The 20,790-nt window shown below is 45.8% G+C and overlaps 1 protein-coding gene across 4 annotated transcripts in view; it reads left to right on the forward strand.

Moving 5' to 3' along the window:
- Positions 1–20,790, forward strand: part of MGAT5 (mannosyl (alpha-1,6-)-glycoprotein beta-1,6-N-acetyl-glucosaminyltransferase) — a 402,706-nt gene that overhangs the window by 337,940 nt on the left and 43,976 nt on the right. For all 4 annotated transcript variants that reach the window (XM_018062080.1, XM_018062074.1, XM_018062092.1 and 1 more), the window contains 2 exons: positions 6,393–6,542; positions 17,742–17,888. In XM_018062080.1, coding sequence (XP_017917569.1) covers positions 6,393–6,542; positions 17,742–17,888 — 297 coding nt within the window. The remainder of the gene's footprint in view (positions 1–6,392; positions 6,543–17,741; positions 17,889–20,790) is intronic.

Consider the following 20,790-nt stretch of genomic DNA (forward strand, 5'->3'; position numbering starts at 1 on the left):
CCTGATTCTGTGGTTCTGCCTTCTACCTCTCCTCCTGCTAAGGACTCGGGCAAGTGTTGCTTTATTGAATTGTTTTCCCGAAGCTCTCTATTAAACCTCTGAGTATCTTCCTACCAGCTCTGCAAACAGAGCTGCCTCCAGCTGCAATCACAGCCACTGAAGACGCACTGAAAGCCCGCTCCAGTGTGTTCTTTCCTTCTCCTTTCCTTGGCATCGTCCCTTCCCCCGCCTCCTAATGAGTTTGCTGCTGCTGCTGTTTGGTCGCTTCAGTCGTGTCCAACTCTGTGCGACCGTGGACTGTAGCCCGCCAGGTTCCTCTGTCCAAGAAATTCTTCAAGCGAGAATACTGGAGTGGGTTGCCATGCCCTCCTCCAGGGATCTTCCTGACTCAAGGATCAAACCAGGTTCTTCTGCATTGCAGGCAGATTTTTTTTTTCCCCCACTGAGCCACCAGGGAAGACCCCTAATGAGTTTAGGTAGATCTAAATGAGCTTAGGTAGATTGAAATTTTAATCAGTTTGATTGGTTTTTTTTTAATGGGAATTTAAATTGAACTGGAGACTGAGAGCTTTAAGGGGCTGCAGGCTGCTTGGTGGGGCATTTTGGAGGCATGTCTCACCCCTGAGACAGGGGTGGTGGCATGCTGCAGTGTGGTGACTGTGCAAGCCCCTTCTGACTACGTCTCAGTAAATTTGTAGGTAATAGGGGTTTATGAAAGACAGTGAAAATGTTAGTCGCTCAGTCGTGCCCATCTCTTTGCGACTCCCTGAACTCCTTGGTCCATGGGATTCTCCAGGCAAGAATACTGGGTTGGGTTGCCATGCCCTCCTCCAGGGATCTTCCTGACCCAGGGGTTGAATCCAGGACTACTGCATTGCAGGTTGATTCTTTATCATCTGAGCCACCAGAGAAGCCTGATAGGGTTTATGGAGGAGGTAATTTTCTCTGACCTTGTCCTCTTAAGTCAGAGAAGACAACTTTCTAAGGAGTGATACTGACCTAGTTCTTGGATCAACAGGACTCCTATTTCCGGGGTGTCACCTTGACCTTGAACCTGGATGTCCAAAATCAGGAGGGGAGGGGTCTGCTGGAAAATATTCTTCCCCCTGCACACAAATCCCTCCCTGCTGTGGACCTTCACGTGGGTGGAGAAAGGCAGGCCAGGACCATGGTTGACTTACAGAACTTCAGTACCTTCTTTCTTTCTAAACAACTTTTATATTATTTTTATAGATTAAAAAAACAACTTTTATTTATAATTATAATCGATTTACAATGTTGTATTAGCTTCAGGTGTTGGGCAAAGTGATTCAGTTATACATGAACATATATCTGCTCTTTTTCAGATTCTTTTCCTATAGGTTATTACAGAATATCGAGTAGAGTTCCCTGTACTATATAGTATATCCTTGTGAATTACCTAAATGGCAGCCCACTCCAGTACTCTTGCCTAGAAAATCCCATGGACGGAGGAGCCTGGTAGGCTGCAGTCCATGGGGTCGAGAAGAGTCGGACACGACTGAGCGACTTCACTTTCACTTCTCACTTTCATGCATTGGAAAAGGAACTGGCAACCCACTCAGTGTTCTTGCCTGGAGAATCCCAAGGATGGGGGAGCCTGGTGGGCTGCCGTCCAGGGGGTCGCACAGAGTCGGACACGACTGAAGCGACTTAGCAGTAGCAGCAGCAGCAGCAGCAGCAGCAGCAGCAGCAGCAGCAGCAGCAGCAGTCTGTATATATTAATGCCAGCCTCCTAATTTATCCTGTTTCTTAAACACAAAAGATAGCATTATCCATTGAAGAGAAAAGATCCTTTGAACCTCTTTATGGAAAGAACTGAGCCCAACAAGGGGACTTCCCCGATAGCTCAGTTGGTAAAGAATCCGCCTGCAATGCAGGAGACCCCTGTTCTATTCCCAAGTGGGGAAGATCCACTGGAGAAGGGGTAGGCTACCCACTCCAGTATTCTTGGGCTACCCTTGTGGCTCAGCTGGTAAAGAATCTGCCTGCAATATGGGAGACCTGAGTTTGATCCCTGGGTTGAGAAGATTCCCTGGAGAAGGGAAAGGCTACCCACTCCAGTATTCTGGCCTGGAGAATTCCATGGACTGTATAGTCCATAGGGTCACAAAGAGTTGGAGACGACTAAGCAACTTTCACAGGTACAGGTACAAGAGCCCAGCAAGAGATGTGAGATGGCAATGATGCCATCAGTGTCATACAGACTGGTTTCTATTTTTTGTTGATTACATGCATTTTAATTTTTCTCTCTTTTAATTGTGAAATATATAAAACATACCCACCACCCAGATGTACAGATGTTGATACTGTGCAATAGTTTTCTTTACCAGAAAAATGATATAGTTCAAATATCGTTCAAGCTCCATCCACTTCCCCAAACCCTCCCTTTTCTTCTCAGTAATCAGTAGCCGGATGTTGGTATCTATCATCCCCATGCATATTTTTATAGTTAACTACAAATATCCATGTAAAGTATTATTGATATGCATACCATTGAATAATACTGCTCTTCATGGTTAAAAAATGTCATCAAGCCATACAGATTCTTTTGCAATCTGTCCCAGGGCTGCTGGACCGTGGACAAGTTGCGTCATCTTTTTGAGCCTCGGGCAGGTTGTTAAGATACTGGTTGTTTTCATCCTAGTCCAGTCCAGGTGAGCAAGGATTGCAGCTTGGAGGGGAGGAGACAATTTGATATTACAAAGGCAGAATCAGCAGGACTTTATGACTAATTTGATGTGTGGAATGACAACTGTGATTCTGGTAACTGGCTAGCAGATAATGCTAGTCACTGAGATGGGGGGTGGGAGGGGGGCAGTGCGATGCTGGTCTGGGAAAGTCAGGCACTGCACTCCCTTTCTGACCCATTAAGAGTTGGAAGTGTCTGTGGCAACACAGATGGGGAGGTTCAGGAGGCAGCTGGATTTTTGGACCCCAAATTCAAACAGTGGTTGGGAAACTACGGAGATGCTTCTTTGGGCTCCCTGAGCATCCGGTGAGCATTCACTTGGGAGGGAGGGGGCCACGGCACTCAGCATGCATGGTTCAGATTCCTTTGCCTGGAATCCATAGTGTACTTCACCCTCAGTTTCTTCAGAACAAGTGGTAACATGAGATGGAAATTTCTTCATTGTCGTGTCAACTTGAAAGGTTACAGTTAGTCGGAAAGCTTTTCTTCCCCCTCAGAACCTGTTGTGAAATTAACAGAATCATCTCTGAAGGGTACTTCTGCTTTCAGATTTTACCATGCTTTCATGTTAATAAGTTCATAGACTTTATTGACCTTGGAAAATACTTCTTCATATTTGCCTAAACTTACACCCTGGTGAAACTTCAAGGCACCACAGTCTTTTCTGGGATGAGTGGCAGAGCTCCTGTCTACTCCTGCTCCCTTCCCCAGAGTTCGGTCTGGGAACCCAGTGAGTGCTCTTCTCCAAGTTAGGACCCGGGTGATCTCTCCCTGCTCTCCTTTGTGGTTCACAGCGGACCTGGTCAGAGGCTGTGGGCCCATCCTCACTAGTTAGCAACTGGCTCTTCACAGGGAAATGTGTTTTTTTGCTTTATTAAAGGAAGGATGCTTGCCCCCCACCTCATCCCCAGCCCAGTCCCATCCCTGCCAAAAGCCCAGCTTGATGTCCTAGCAGACCTCCTTTTGGATGGTAGGAATCTGCCTGCAGTGGCCCAGATACAAGTGCTGGGAAGGTGTTGGTACTGTAAGGATCCAGAAAGACCTGGGGGTTTAGGGCAGGGAACAGCTGCGGACGGGGTGGTACCCAGAAGCACCTCTGACCCTGCTTTCCTCTCTTCCATCTCCCTGCTTTCTTTTCTCACTCACTCCTCTCCCCGTCTCCCTTTGTCCCTCTGCTCTTCCCTTTCTTCCTCATCCCCTCTTCTAACTCTCCGCTTCCCCTCCCTCCCTCTCCCTCATCAGTCTGTCTCCCCCTCCCATCTGTCTCTCTTCCTCCCTCTCGCCTTTCTCACTCCTCCTCTTTCCTTGCTCTTCCTCCTCCCCCCTTCCCTCTCCCTCCTCCACCTCCCCCCCCACCTGCCCCAACCTTTCCCTGTCACACTTACAGGAGGAATGTCTAGGTCTCAGGCACTCTGCTGCTGCTACTGCTGCTAAGTCGCTTCAGTCGTGCCCGACTCTGTGTGACCCCAGAGACAGCAGCCCACCAGGCTCCCCCGTCCCTGGGATTCTCCAGGCAAGAATACTGGAGTGGGTTGCCATTTCCTTCTCCAATGCATTAAAGTGAAAAGTAAAAGTGAAGTCACTCAGTCATGTCCGACTCTTTGCGACCCATGGACTGCAGTCTCCTCTGACCATGGGATTTTCCAGGCAAAAGTACTGGAGTGGGATGCCATTGCCTTCTCCGCTCAGGCACTCTAGGTCCCTTTTATTATTTTCTCTTTGCTCCATCCAGCTCTTATCTGTTTCCCTTCCCACTCCCACCCCCGAGAACTGGCAGCTGACTTGTATCTGGTCTATAATTGCCCAGACTCCAACACCACATGACCTTGGTGCTCTAAAGCCCCTGGCCATCTGGCAATCATCTCTCTGTGACTAGGATTCAAAGCCCCCTAGAGAGGGTCCCGACTGGCTCAGCTCATTTTCCTGAGTCCAGCCACTCTGTCCCAGGCTGGCAGGCAGCCTGGGGATGGGTCCCCCTCAGGAAAGACACACCTGGGCCCATCAGCAGTGGCAGGGGGTGGGCCAGGGTTACAGAAGCCCCTGCCTACCTAGCAAGGGCTAGGGGAGAAGGGTAGAGCCCCTGAGAAGGAGTGATCAGGTCCCTCTAGCACAAAAACTATGCACAAAAACAGGACCCCCTCCTGTTTACTCACACCAGGAAGGTGATCCTACATTTGGCTCAAGCTGTGAGTGGGAGTCATGGTTTGTAAACTGTTCCTAGTCACCTCTGCACAAATGGAAGGGTATGCATCTCTCAAGTAATGAATTTAGCATTTTCTGGCCTCACCAAACATGGCATGAAATTAGACTTTCAGGTGGAGTGTTCATTTTATTCATACAGTGGGGTGCAAGGTCGACTTGCTTATTCCCACACAAATTTCTTCTCTGCATAAAATAGAGACTGTGAAGTGTACTGTTTCTCCATCATGAAGACATTGGATGCCTGATTTGAAACATGTGTCCCCCAAAGTTGAGTGCTTTGTAATATCCTCACTCAGTGGTCAAGCAGGGGCAGACGCTGAACAGGGCTCAGGATGCTGGTTTGGTGGGGGGAGCTGCCTCCTCAGGTCAGAGTGCAGGTCCCACCCCAAGGCTGCTGCTTCTCATTAGAGCTGCTTCCCATCAGGGGCTCTCTGCTTCCCCTCCCTCCCTCTCCCGCATGAGGGACTCGGGCTCAGTGGCCATTGATGCCACAACCTCAGGTCCTTTGTGGTCCTAAGTCACAAAACTGGCGATTATTATACTTGCCTGGAGTGTGTGAAAACAGGCTTCAAATGGGAAAAACCTTGTCCCACTCTCCTACAACTGGAAAACATAACAGACCTTGAATCTTTCAAATGTCCAAAAACAAAGAAAAAAACATCTCAAAGGACAATCCACAGAATCCGGCTTCTATAACTTAGTCACACAGAAAGGTAAAGAGGGAGAGAGAGCCTACTTCCTCCTCGCAGGTGGTTTTGATTTAGAAAAGGTACCTCAAATTCAATGCTCACGAATAACAGACGAGAGGTTCTGTTTTGCCTCTAAGAAAAGTAAGACTATTCGTGAATGTTTCAGGACTCATCCGAGTCTACATTTAATCTTTCTTCCACCTTTTGTCTACCTGAATGTTCTCATTATTTCTCCTATCTGCCAAGTCAATCAGTGTATACTGTGGGAAACGCTCATCTCCCCATGATCCGAATTAGGTGGGATCCAGTTCTGAAAACATGAGTTAATCATCACTAGAAATACTGGCAAGAGCTGGGGATGTTTGTGTTCCTCGGGGACAGCTTACCATCTCCAGATAAGTATTCCAGTCCAACTGACTGCCTCCTCTGTGCTTTCCTTCCCCCAAACTTCCTCCCTCATAAGGAAGACAAGCCAAAAGCATAGTGTTGGATCTGGTAATTTGCAAGGCAAGGACAGTACTTGAAAGAGCAGTCAGCCTTGAGCCATCATTGGTATTCAGTAGTAGGTCACTATATAATATATTTCTTCTTGCAAAGTTATACAGCACCCATGTGACTGTTTTTGCCCTTAAAATCCAGCCAGATTACTTTTAAAAGAAGTTTTACGAGTTGGATTGCCAAATTTGTGCAGTCTCCATGTTAAGAACTCCTGTCTTGGTAGTCTCCAGCCATGAGACAGGTTTCTATGAGAATGAAAAGAGAAACGCCTTCTCCTTGTGTTCCCTCTTTAGAATAAAAAGGTCTACTTGGACATCATCCACACATACACGGAAGTACACGCGACTGTTTACGGTTCCAGCACGAAGAACATTCCCAGTTACGTGAAAAACCACGGGATCCTCAGCGGACGAGACTTGCAGTTTCTTCTCCGAGAAACCAAGGTGAGTTTTTCATTGTTGTTATAAAAATGCATCCATGATGTTGGGCAGAGGCTTGTTTCTGTTGGTGTTGAAAATGGGATCGACATCTTCCATGCTTTATTTTCATTGGTGTATTGATCTTCTGGTAAACTCTGGGTAGTGATACTTTCAACCAGGTATAGCTTAAAAGGTAGCGAATTGTGAAAGGAGGTTGCTACCATTGAAGGCTTATCTGCTGAGGACCTGCTTTGTGCCAGCCATTAAGCGAGGGGCTGGAGACACAGTGACAGGCAGGAAAGGTGAGGCTGTCACACTTTCTCAGAGAGCAGCAGCTTTCTCAGCAAGCCTGCAATGCTTAACGCCCCCACCTCCCCAGGCACCTCTGTTAGTGTTTCATCACATTTGCTTCAAAAAGTTTGTACTGGGCAACAGAGAAGTTCAGATAAGGAGAGAGTCTCTGGGGCTCAAGGAGCAGAAGAAGCGTCATGAAACATGTGAGAGATGAAAGATGGGTGGGATGTGGATGCGCCTGGCATTTGGCACAAACAGGAGTGAGTCAGATTGCAAAGGCGGAGATGATACGTTCAGGAGAGTCAAGAGACTAACCCAGTGAGCCTGTGTCGGGAAATAGTGGAAGATAAAATTTGACAAGGAGCTGAGGGTCTGATTGTCACAGATGTAGAATTCAGTTTATGTGTGTGGATAGGTGGGAGAGCCACTGATGGAGGGCGTTTTTGTGGCATGATAAGCGTGGTTTTGACACCATAAGGGCATCCACTTGGCAGTCTCTGTCCTTTCTGGATGCACCCAGTGAAGTTAGGGGGCCTGCAAATAGGTCACTGCTGGACCTCTGAGGGTTGGCTGGCACTTTGGTGTATTCCTCATGTTTATTAATCTTTTTTTAATCCAACATATTTAGTATTGAAAATATCCAGAGTAAATGTGTATGTGTATTTATGTACATGTATAAATATATCTTTTTCTATCAGAAATTGCTGGGCTAAAGGATATATATATATTTAGTTTTAAAGGTTACAGCCAAAATGACTCCACAGATATTATGTAGTCTGTCAGTGTTCATACTTTTCTCATTTTTTGAGCGAGATAGACTACCTTTTCACACGTTTATAACATAGATTCCCGAAGGCGGCCTAAAATTGCTGCACGTTCTTTAGGTAAAATGCTACAATCCATTAAAGGGTTATAGTATTGAACACAATAGCATCACAGGTATAAGACAGATACATCAGGCTACAGTGAACTGTTTAGATAATAAAAGAATTGAAACTGCAGAATATTCAATAACCACAGAATTGTTAGGTAATAAAATTGCAACGCATATGAAAATCATCTTTATTAATTAACACATACATGTGGAAGTTAGAAAAATGGAACAGATGAATCTATCTGGCAGGGCAGGCATAGAGATATAGATGTAGAGGATGGACATGTCAGCATGTCGGATGGGAAGTGGGGATGGGGTGACTGGGAGGTTGGGATTAACATACGTACACTACCATGTGTAAAATAGCTAGTGGGAACCTGCAGTGTAGCAACAAGGAGTTCAGCCCCATGCTTGGTGATGACCTAGAGAGTGCGGTGGGGTGCGGTGAGGGGTCCGAGAGGAAGGGGATATACACACCCATGTTGCTGATTCACTTTGTTGTACAGCAGAAACTAACACAACATTGTAAAGCAACTACACCCCAATTTTACAAACAAAATAGGAAAAAACTAAACTCCTCTGTGAATTTTACACACATGACTCTAGCAGCTCTTGCATGTCAGGCATCACACACAGGACACAAGAGCAAAGAACCAAGCATGCCCTCTGCCCAAATGTTTCTTCAGGCTGAGGGAAGCACATTGTCAGCAGTGAAGTGTTCAGCGCTGGTCCCTGCCGGCTGCATTTTCATTTCCAGGGTAGAGGACAGAGGCCGGGTGGACGAGCATCTGTGGCCTCACAGCATTTCTGATCCGTGTGTATGATACATCAGTGTGGGAAAGCATATTCACAAATGCTGTCCTGTTCACTTCTCATAAGTAAGCAGAGGCAGGCAGGGCAGGTATCACTATTAACTTTATTCTAAACAGGAGAAAACAAGACTACGGAGTTGGGCTTATCCGCAGTCACTAAGGTCACCCTGGAGATAACCATGACTCAGGAATTTTTTTGGTGCGAGGGTAGCAAATGAAAGCTCTGCTAGGCCCTCCATGAACCATCCTAATGAATAAACACATGAACTTAAGAATATTCAGTGGATACTCACCAGCTGAAAGAATCTTCATCTCCTTTCTGCGTTTGAACATTGCTGCCTCCTAAGTCATGCACGTGGTGCCGTGAATACATTCATTTGATAGTTTTCTCTTCTTGGCCAAAGATCTGGTTTGCTTAAGATTTTATTTCCATACAAGGTCATCTGCAGGCTGATGACGGGGGCCATTCCAGAGTGAAGTGTGCTCACCGGTTTCTACTGTTGACTTTGCATTCACCTTCTGTCTTAGGAGGACACTTGGATGCATTAGAATGTCAGGGCTCTTTGGCGGCAGTGTTTTTGCCTCATTTTACTTTCCCCCACATCAGAATGTGGAAGCAGCTCAAGCTCCTTTAAAAGTACATCTGGCAGCCCTGGTTCTCCGTCGTCACTGTCTCACATGCTTATGTTAACCTAGCCACATGAATGTCTTACTCAGCTTTGTAAATCTTAAAAGAACCCTTCCTTACTGACCATCCACTTACCTTGTTAGAGAATGGGAAATAGGCTGAAGCTGGGGTCCCTGATATTTGGGGAGGAGCAGAGAGGGGGTCTGGAAGGCCTAGGCCATGATATAAGATATTGCCCAGGAACCAAGGATTACATTGGAGTTTTGAGTGCAAGAGCGACTATTTATCCTTGAAAAACTGGTACCTTTAGAGGATGTCGCTGATCCCATTTTGTATTGCTTGTTCCTCTGACTAGCACACGTGAAAGCTCTCCAAGTAGAATTATAGCTAAAACAGTTGGTAAATGCGATGAAAATGAGGCAGTGTATCACTGAGCCTCCCCGTATACCCAGAACACAGCAGCAGGCAGTGAAATGAATGAATCTTGGGCTTTGGAATAATGACACTAAAGACTAGTCAGGCTTTGCATTTATAACCCTTTCTGCCTCTAACTCCTTCCTCAGTGTCTCTGAGCAATTTAAAAGCGATTTATTCCAATCCACATCGAAAGTGGAGAACTGGGGATGCAGAGAAGCAAATGCGCGTGGAATGAATGGGACGTGCATGCTCCTCAGACTTGTTATGAGAGCGGGAAGTGGGTCGGGTGCCCCTCGAGGTCTAGACACGGATTGAAATGATGGATGCATAATCAGCTTCTGACTCATTATTTTTTCTTTATGAACCATTTTTGAATCTCTGCATCAAGCCAGGAGACCGTCTGCTCAGCAGAATTTTGTCCTGGTATGCCAGGAGGGGCCCAGGTACCCGGAGCCTATGGAGACAGGATGGGATCTGTGTCACCCTAACGTCAGGGCTCAAAGAGCCAGGAAATTGTTGAAATCTGGAAGAGTCTTCTAATAGGCATATACATGTGGATGAACTCATGATGTATCAGAAGACTGTAGACAAGCCATTCAGGCCAGCAAAATCCAGAGCAACTTAAGCCAGCGGTTAAGGGCTGAGTGGGGTGGCACATTTTAATTTATAGCTTCAATCCCATCTCTGTTATTGAGGTTTCTTTCTTCCGTTTCCCAAATTTCACCTCCCTGTGCCCGCATACCCCGCTTTCAGTCTCACCAGGGAATTTCCTTATGAAATGGGGCGCTCACATCCTGTACTGGGTTGGAGAACCATTTGGAGTGAGCCCAAACAGGATCCCCCATTTCTGACAGTGAAAGTCAAGAACATATTGTGCCTGTGCGAATGCAGAGGAAGTAGCAGCTGCTGCTCCTGCTGTTGCCACGTGCCTTTTCTACCCACACCTCTGGCCATGTCCCCCTCCAGCCCTTGGTAGGGTGTGACAGCCCTGTTTCCCTACCAGGTCAGCTCAGCAGCTTAGCTGTGGGGCTCCCCAAGAAGCCTAGATAGGGTTGGAAGACAGGCAGTGTGCACTTCTGTCCCTGCTCTAATCCATCCTTAAGTCTGGCCTCCTCAATCAACTGTGGCTCATCCCATGAGCTTGGATGTGGTTGCACAAGCCCTCTCAAAAACCCGGGGCTCCAGGCAACCTCTATCCAGGGACCAGAGATGGAACAGACTCCTTGCACAGCTCCAGGAGAATTCAGGGGCTCCTCTTGTACTGTTGGCAGATGCCTTCTCAGGGCCTGGCTTGTAGAGGCCTTCGGGTAACTGTATAAAGAATGATGAAGGAGACAAAGAGAAGTCCACTGGTCATCTGGGATCTTGGAGCCACACCCCTAGGAGTGATTTCTTGCATTTCTCAAGAGTCGTGTGCCTTGATCTCCAATATCTCCCCAGCAGGGGACTAGGTCCTTCTGATACCCAATGCCTGCCTGCCTCTCTGTGCTATGCCCACATCTCCAGGCCCTGTTTGAGAGCCCAAGAGTGAGCTTACTGATGGAGCAATCCGTCTTCTATGTCTATTTCAGATACTGAAATATTTACCCTCAGGCAATCAAGCAAGTGACTGGTTGCAAAAGCCATTCTCTTAACTGGATGGAGAGTATTTTGTGTACACATGCACACACATTCCATCCTCTCCCCTCCCCTCACACATATGTATGTAAAATGAAGAATGTTTTGGACATAGGATTCAATTAACCTCTGGGACTTCAAGAACAAAAGTACCTCCTCACACACAAATAGCACACAACAATTGCTCGTCCTCTCCTTACGGAGATGCTCGATTGCTGGAAGATCTGGCAATATTGATTATTTTGCCCATTTATCTGCCAAATGTTGGTGAAGTAAAGAATATATCCCAGGACTTGTGCTAGGCCTTCTGGATCTGGGGCTGACAAAGGCAGTTGTGCCTACAGGAGGAAACGACTGTGGCAGAGGAGGCAGACAGGTAGATAGGTGACGACTTAACTGTGTGAAAAGTACACAGGAGGAGGGGTAATAATGGAAAGAAAATAGTGATCCCAACAGGAAACCTCACTGAGTGGGACCCCTCCTATGCAGGGTCAGCCATTCGGTTGTGGAAAATGTTGCCCTGTGATTGGTGACATCAGGAAAGCACTAAGTTGAGCCCATGTGGAGGGCAGGAGACAGCTGTAGCACGTTTAACTTGGTCATGTTACCATGGTACACATACCACGGGGTTTTACACCCATTTTCTCTAACCTTTCCTTGTGCTAAGCCCTTTGCATGAATTATCTCTTCATCGCTAAGGTCCTCTGACCTCAGAACCATTAGAGCCCATCTTACTGTGGTAGTGAGCAGGCCTGTGATGCCTCCTCACTGTTGAGATCTGAGTGGTTGGCCTGGCGTGAAATTGGGGTGAGAGAGGTGCACGAGGGAGGCTTCTCCAAGGAGGAGCACCTGAACTGCCTTTTCGTGTAGACAGTTCACACAGGCACAGTTGAGGATGGTCAGCGTCTGCAGTTGTACATGTATCTGAATGTTCTGTTACTCCTCGTCTTTAAAGTCACGGATTTGCAGTGCAAATTGTGATGTGTTTGATTTTGTGCTGGGGCTTCCAAATGACCAAAGTGCAGAGACTTTGCACAAACCAATCGTGTGGTTTTGATGTTGCTGTATGTTTTGTTTTGTTTCTGGAAGGCTGCGTAAGTAGCTGGGCATAGTCTAGGAGTCTGCCCAATGAGCTGGTCTCTAGGAAACAGACTTGGATTTAACATCCAACTAACCGTGGGCACTTAAACCTGCTTGGCAAATATTGCCTTTGTCTCCTTTGTCCTTGTGGATCTTTAGGAGACAGTTTTCAGGTAGTATCAGTTAGGGGCTTATGGAGGTCAGGAGAAAGTGAAACTGTAGTCAGTCAGTCATATCCAACTCTTTGCAATCCTATGACCTATAGCCCGCCAGGCTCCTCTATCCATAGGATTTTCCAGGCAAGAATCCTGGAGTGGGTTGCCATTTCCTTCTTCAGGGGACCTTCCAGACCCAGGGATAGAACTCTGGCCTCCTGCATTGCAGGCAGAGTCTTTACCATCTGAGCCACCAGGGAATCCTGGAGATCAGGAGAGGAAGTAGCTAAATGTATAGGGGAGAGATTTGGCCACTGTTGTCTCTTCTTTCAGTACTGAACAAAAGACAGCTGTCCAAAGAGAGACCCTTTGGGTTACATGAAAGCATCACTTATCAGGAAAATAAAATTTCTCCATACCTAGCCTTGTGTGGATTCTTTTTAAAAATATAAAAGGGATACCTGTTACCAAATAATGATTCCCAATCATTATTTGAAAGGTAAACAAATTAAGACTTAGCCACAGCATGTGGCCCATAGGGGTACCAAGTGGAACTTGGGTTTGAACTTAGTCAGTGTTCATTAAACACTGTATTCCAAGAACCAAACCTTGGAATACATCCTTTCTGTGAAATATCTCCTTGAATCCTCAGAGCAGCCCCATGAAATAAAGCACTATTACTTTCAACCATTTTACACATGAAGAGACAGGTTCAGAGAGCCTGTGTTACCTTGACTGAGACCTGTAACTAGAGAAAATGCATTATCACTGGACCTCAGATAATCCTTGGAGAGAGGCGTATAACAATTTCTCACAGTTACAGAGCTAGGAGATGATACAGTCAGGCTTAGAAACCTGGTCGGCCTGACTCCAGAGCTTGTATTCTTAATCACTTTGTTGTCCTGATCACTTTGCGTTGATAATCTATTTATTGGATAAACTGAGGTTGACTGGTTGCTCAGACTCCATCCTGAGTGGCTCCATCAACTTGGCTAATGAAAACAAGTCAGGAAAGTGTCTGTTGGGCATGCAGTCTCCTGGTTTGGGTTATCCTGGATATTCTACTTGAGAGAGAGCCTGGAAACTGACCACAGCCGTGGAATCTGCCTAATGACTACCTTTTGAAAAACAAACAAAAATTTTTTTAATTGGAGTGTAGTTGCATCACATTGTTGTATTAGTTTCTGCCGTGCTGCTGCTGCTGCCAAGTCGCTTCAGTCGTGTCCGACTCTGTGGGACCCCATAGACGGCAGCCCACCAGGCTCCCGCATCCCTGGGATTCTCCAGGCAAGAACTCTGGAGTGGGTGCATCAGAGTAAATCAGCCATGTGTATACATATATTCCTCTTTTTTGAATTTCCTTCCTGTTTAGGTCACGAAGAGCACCAAGTAGAGTTCCCTGTACTATAGAGGAAGTTCTCATTAGTCATCTATTTTATACATAGTATTAATAGTGTATATATGTGAATCCCAATCTCCCAATTCTTCCCACCTCCCACCCCTTCGGTGTCCATATGTTTGTTCGCTATGTCCATGTCTCTATTTCTCTTTTGAAAATGAGTTCATCTGTACCATTTTTTTTTTTTCTAGATTCCACATACATGCACTGATGTCTAAGAACTACCTTAATCTACTCTTAAGGGATTCTTTGTCAACTACTCCACTTAGGGGTTTAAAACAACTTCTTTCCTCCTTTCACACAGAGTGAAAATCTGAGTAGTTTAACTGAACTCTGTCGATACCTAGGGAATTCCCAGTCCTGGAGCTTCATCTGTTCTCTCTTCCTTAGTATTAGTTCAAAAGTTAAATTTTAGAGCATGTAATTTAGAGCTCTGTTTAGAAACGCTCATTGATGGAGTCAAGCTGCAGCCATGGAGATATTCTGTCATCTGGAATATCCTCTTTACAGTCTAGGCTTCTGAAGACAAGATGAAGTATCAATAAAACATGCTGCTTCCTCCTGAGTTGAGCCTTTGCACTCGAATGCATTCTTGCGGTGTCTCTCTTGTTCCTGTGCTGAGGAAATCTAAGTGGGCAGAATGATGGGGGAGTGGGGAATTGGGGGAAAAGCAGTTCAGTGTGGTTAAGTGCCAGTGTGTGGCAAGACCATAAGCCCTCACAAGGTCACAGAATGCCCTTGGTGGTGACAAACTCTCTGCCTATCCTGTTGTTATTCAAACCTCAAGTATGCTATTTGACCTTAATACATCTGCTGCATTAGAATGTCACAGGTAATGAAGACACAGGAAGCAAGAAGAAAAGTTGTTTGTTGACAGAAGTGACAAAGAACTGTTGTTTTGGTGTTTGCAAGTAGTGCATTTCCTGCAATCCTAATTAGTGTGACGAAGACTCTTTGCCAAGAAGTTGTGTGGTATTTGCTTAAGATTCATTATGAACTGGTGAGGTTTTGGAGAGTTAGCCCAAAGTGTTTATTTTATGTGTACTGAGATACTCAGTTGCCAACAGGGCAGAAGAGATGGTGCAAATTGTTATTCAGATATAATTAAACCTAGGTCACATTCGAGTCCATTAAGCAACAGCCTCAAATCCTTTTAATTAATGGGTTCAGATTGGTAGGTCTGAAGGAGCTAATTAAATTTCTTTTTCCAGGATTTTCTGTTTAAATAGACAAGCATTATGGTTCCTGCATTTCCTCCAAAGTTATTCTTTGCAGTTTAGTGTTGATGACAGTGTCAGCGCTTCATGGCAGGCCCTGCTTTTTCAGAGGTTAGGAAATACTATGGTCGCTGGTTAAACCAATGGAGACCCCTGTCTGCATCTTTCAGGATCTGGAAGCCCTGTGTTTCCTGAGTTCAGCCACAGCCTGATAGAGGTCCTCTTTTCCCTAGAGAGCCGGCACCTCCTCCCCTAAATCCGCCGGAGTGACAGATCGCAGAGATCAAAAGCCTCAAGGATAGTATCCCGGATTCTTCATGTTTAATGAAGCTGGGATGTCTCGGAACTAGATCTCCCACCCATTCCTTCGTTTCTTCTAATGTTGTCAGTTACACCCGCCCCCGGCCCCGCTAAGCCACATGCACAGGCCATACCCTGTACACAGAAGTTCTTTCTGACAGTCTAACTCCTATTAGCTACATGTTGTGGTTCAGTCGCTCAGTCATGTCTGACTGTTTGGGACCCCATGGACTGCAGCATGCCAGCTTCCCTGTCCTTCACTATCTCCCAGAGTTTACTCAAACTCATGTCCATTGAGTCGGTGATGCCATCCAACCATTTCATCCTCTGTCATCCCCTTCTCCTCCTGCCCTCAATCTTTCCCAACATCAAGGTTTTATCCAGTGAGTTGGCTCTTCACATCAGGTGGCCAAAATATTGGAAATTCAGCTCCAGCGTCAGTCCTTCTAATGAATATTCAGGGTTGATTTCCTTTAGGATGGACTGGTTTGTCTCAAGAGTCTTCTCCAGCATCACGTTCAGAAGCATCAGTTCTTCGCTGCTCAGCTATCTTTTTGGTCCAGCTCTCACATCCACACGTGACTACTGGAAAAACCATAGCTTTGACTAGATGGACCTTTGTCGGCAAAGTGATCTCTCCGCTTTTTAATATGCTGTCTAAATTTGTTATAGCTCTTCTTCCAAGGAGCAAGCGTCTTTTAATTTCAAGGCTGCAGTCACCATCCACAGTGATTTGGGAGCCCAAGAAAATAAAGTTAGTTACATAATAAGATCCAAAATCAGGGGCTTCAGATGGTGGGGGAGATGCCCCTCATACCAGACAGCTTCTAGGTTCCAGCTGCCGTGTTTCCTTCCCTCCATGTCTCTGGTTCTTCTGCTCCAGAAGAAATGACCCCCACCAGCAGAGGGAGCTCAGCTGGCTTCTCAAAGCTTTTCCTCCGCAGTTCTTCCCCTGTGGATGTCTCAGAATCATCTCAAAGTCTATATGAAAGGTTATTCTTCCAAAACAACAAAACACTTCAGTATGCTGTTCTGTGCAAAAGAACATACAGTTATAGGATGTCTCTGCAGAAAACCTGAGATTTTAGTTTCTTGCCCCAGAAAATTCCCTGCGGGGGCTTCCTGACTCTTCAGTATGGCCAACGTGGGCCACACTGGGTTAAGCCCTGGAATTGGGTGCCCAGCACATACATGCTTCATCTTCCAGTGTTGCCTGGGGAACCCAGCAGCTTGTACTCAGGGCTCTCTAGACAGAACCATTCCAAATCATCATTCAATTAAAGCTGCAGAGATAGGATGGCTGGGGAGAGGACCCAGGAAAAGAGAACCAGGCATCCAGCCACGTCCAAGCCAGCAGCTTCCTTCACTTTGGGGGCCTGGCCATGTGGTTGTTCCCCAATGTGATGGCAGAAGGAAAGGACGCTCTGGGGCCCAGCTGTCCTTTGCCACTGGACGTGCCTCAGAGACTGGAGAGGTTTCAGGAGCAGCTCCTTCATGTGGCTAGGGAGATCTCACATGTCACCAAGCCCAGACTCAGACCCTGCCCGTCAGGAAGCACAGCCCCCCAGCGGTGTGAAACGCCCTGGGAGGCGGGTACACAGGGAGGCCTTTCTATGCGATGATGTTTCATTTCTGGTCCCACGAATCAGTGCCACTGAACTGCAGCAAGTCCCTTTTGTCACAGGGGCTCTGGGCCGCAGCGTTCTCTTACAAGGACTCTGAGATGTGTTTTTGCTGCCATCTGTTGTCTGCTGTGGGGACAACTCAGGGTGTACTTGATGGAGAGGGGAAGCCTTGCCCAGTCACAGCTCCGAACCCTCTCCCCACATCGAGAAGAAAATAAAAACCAAGATGTTGATGTCCCCCAGTGAAAACCCCATTATGAAAACCCATGTTTGCTGACCTCCCATCGCTTCCAAGCAGCTCCATGTGAACTGCAATCACACTGCTGAGCGACCTTTCTGTCCCTGTGCCCAGCATCCCTGAAAGGGCCTGTTGTTCCTTTGGTTCAATGAAGAAACCTTCTGTTTAGTTAAGCAAGTGTTTTTCCAGTCATGTCTCCTGTTGCATTACAGAAAGATTATTGTGAAGTCTTGAGGTTTGTTGTTGTTGTTCTTTGAATACCCCCACCTCCCTACCCCCTCAACTACCCACCCCCGACACTTACTCTTTTCCTTTTTTTTTTTTTCCCCACAAAGAAGTGAAATTCCTGATGACCTGGGCACCTTCCTGGGCCTTTAAAGGTCCCTGGTCTTGGTTTTCAGGTCCTCTTGTAAACTGGCTTCTCATCACCCCAGCTCGCCCGGGCCTTGGAACTTCCCAGCCTCAGAGATGTCTGCACAGGCATGGAGCCCAGAAGAGGCCCCTGGGAGCCAGGGACGCCAGTCCTGGTCGCTGTGTTTACATGTGGTGTGTTTCTCTGTCTTACAGCTGTTTGTTGGGCTTGGGTTCCCGTACGAGGGCCCAGCTCCCCTGGAGGCCATTGCGAATGGATGTGCTTTTCTGAATCCCAAGTTCAACCCACCCAAAAGCAGCAAAAACACAGACTTTTTCATTGGCAAGCCAACTCTGAGAGAGGTAAGCATCTATAAAACGCATTCTACTTTCACTCGTATGAATGGTACCTCTTTATGGAGTGCAAGGAGTCCATTTGAACCTCAGAGCCTTGGGCGGTGGGTATTGCCAACTTCATTTCATGTACAGTAACTCCCCTACATACGCACCTTCAAGTTGTGAACTTTCAAAGATGCGAACGTATGTGCACTAATCAATCACGTTAGTTCACGTGTCTGGGAGGCATTGCCATGTGCTTGCATCCTCTACAAGCGGTTGTGGTTTTGTGTACTTTGCAGTATTCTATGGAGTACAGGAGGACAGTACCTTTATTTCAAGCCCAGGATGTCCAGAAACAGGCATAAAAGCAGCAGTGATGTAGCTGGTACTTGGCCTGTTCACTTGATGTCAGCCCCTCTATGCGAGCTATTGCACTATACTACTGTACTTTCTAAGATACTGTACTGTAAGATTAAAAATGTTTTCTTTACTTTTTGTATTTGTTTTTACATATTATTTGTGTGAAAAGTATTATAAACCTATCACAGTACTACCGTATAGCCGATTGTGTTAGTTAGGGACCTCGGTTACCTTTGTTGAACTTAGAAACAAACTAGATTTTCGAATGTTCTCTCAGAATGGAACTCATTTGTATGTAGGGAACTTAATACAGTTGGGTAGAAGGAGGAGGGTGTACAGGGATTCAGACATGGATGGTTTGATAACATCCCCTCACTAGGTAGTTTCAGAGCCAAGATCCAGTCTAATTTCCATCCATCTACAAAATATAGGTTCTTTTCACCCTACCCCATCTCCATCTTAATTTGAACAGATATCTCCAGCCTTCGAATGGGCTGGGCTCTATTTTTCTGAATGATTAGTTTATGGAATAAAAAGAAAATTAACTGGTTAACAGGTTTTTTTTTTTTAACTTTTTATTTTGTATTGTGATATAGACAATTAAAAATGTGATAGTTTCAGGTAAACAGCAAAGGGGCTCATGTATCCGTTCTCCCCCAGACTCCTCTCCCATCCAGGCTGCCACATAACATTGAGCAGAGTTCCATGTGCTATACAGGAGATCCTTATTGGTTATCCATTTTAAATATAGTCGTGTGTACATGTCAATCCCAAACTCCGCAACTATCTCTTTCCTCCCTCCTTTCACTCGGAAGCCATAAGTTCATTCTGTAAGTCTGTGAGTCTCTTTCTGTTTTGTGCATTCGTTTGTAACATTTCTTCTTAGATTGCACATATAAGGGATGTCATAGAACATTTCTCCTTCTCTGACTTCCTTCACTCAGTGTGACCCTTTCCAGGTCCATCCATGTTGCTGCAAATAGCATTGTTTCCTTCTTTTTGGTGGCTGAGTAATATTCCATTGTATGTGTGTACCACATCCTTATCCATTCCTCTGTCAGTGGGCATTTAGGTTGCTTCCATGCCTTGGCTATTGTAAACATTGCTACAGTGAACATTGGGGTGCGTGTATCCTTTTGGATCATTAATGGGTATTTTTAAAGAACCTACTCTCTGTGATGAGCTTTGGGGAATAAAAAGTGGGCTGTGGGGTCCTTCCTTAAAGAATCATCATCCTTAAGAGAAATGATGTATCAGGAGTGACTAAATAGCGTGCCTGGTATTTTAGCTGTTGGCCAGCACCACCCTGAGAAAAGCAGTTCTGCTGTTGCTTGAACTGTTTGTAGAAGCCTCATCTGAATTGACTTCAGGGGTTCCCTTGAAAATCCACAGAGGGGAATGAATCACTGTTGAAGGCAGTTGGATTCTATTTGGGACAATAAACAAAAGTGCATGTGAGTGACCAAGCTGGGTATTTCTATATCTGCTTAGAAAACAAGCATGTGCAAGGGACAGTAAGATCAATTTCTTATTATTTCGTATTTATTTAGTTAGTAAGTGGCTCTGCGGGCTGCTTGCGAGGAGGAAGCCTTTAAGTGTTGAGTTATCCCAGTGCCCTATCATTCAGGACAAAAGGATGATTCTGCTGTCAGCCCTCCCCACCCCGACCCCCAGACATGTTTTTAAAGCATACTGTTTTCAACTCTGCTACTTTCAAACCTTTATAGGACAATGCTCCTGAAACGCCCCCAGTGAATAAAGCACATTTTCCATGATTACTCTTTACCAGTCAGAGAGCTGACCAGTTAATAGAGTTGATTATTCTGAGAGTTCTTTTCTTTGACCCTCCGCATCATTGGTGAAAGGGCCAAAGGAGATGGGGGGAGATCAGCGGGACCACAGATTATCCTGAAAAAGGATGGACCTGTGACCCAGATAACCTCTGACACAGGTTAACAGGTTGTGTGAGTCAGTGAGTGAGTGTATGTATGTGTGTGTGCGTGTGTGCGTATTTGCCTGCTTTTTCCTTCTGCTAATATTATGAATTCGAGTTCTTTGTTTTGGAGGGGTGAGTGAGTGGCCTTCGCATGCTGTGGGAGGCACCAGGGCACAGATCAGGAACCTTCAGTCTTATTCTTTGAGAACTTATTCTTTGGAAAACTTTGAAAAGATGCTCTCCAGCAGTGAGAACATCTCAATTTAGGCATCTGTGCTTTAGCCTATGACTGATTTTGAAACTTTGGAGCTCTGGGAAAAAAGTGTGGGGTATCAAATCATCCCTCTGTTTTTATTTGAGTGTAGGAAACCTGAAGTTTTATGTCTGCCTAAATTGGATAATTATTTGTAATTTTCAGTGTTTTTTTCCACTTTTTGCAATAAATTATACACAATGAAAAATTATGATTTTCACCTTTTTTGAGTGGGCAGTTCACTGGAATTCAGCACATTTGTAATATCATGTAATCGTCACCACTCACTACTATCTTTTAACATTTATTGTTCCAAACAGAAACTCTGTGCATTACTAGTAATGCCCCCTTCTCCATTGCCCCAGCCCTGAACAGAA

The sequence above is a fragment of the Capra hircus genome, chromosome 2 (assembly GCF_001704415.2).
Source record: "Capra hircus breed San Clemente chromosome 2, ASM170441v1, whole genome shotgun sequence".
Taxonomy (NCBI): domain Eukaryota; kingdom Metazoa; phylum Chordata; class Mammalia; order Artiodactyla; family Bovidae; genus Capra; species Capra hircus.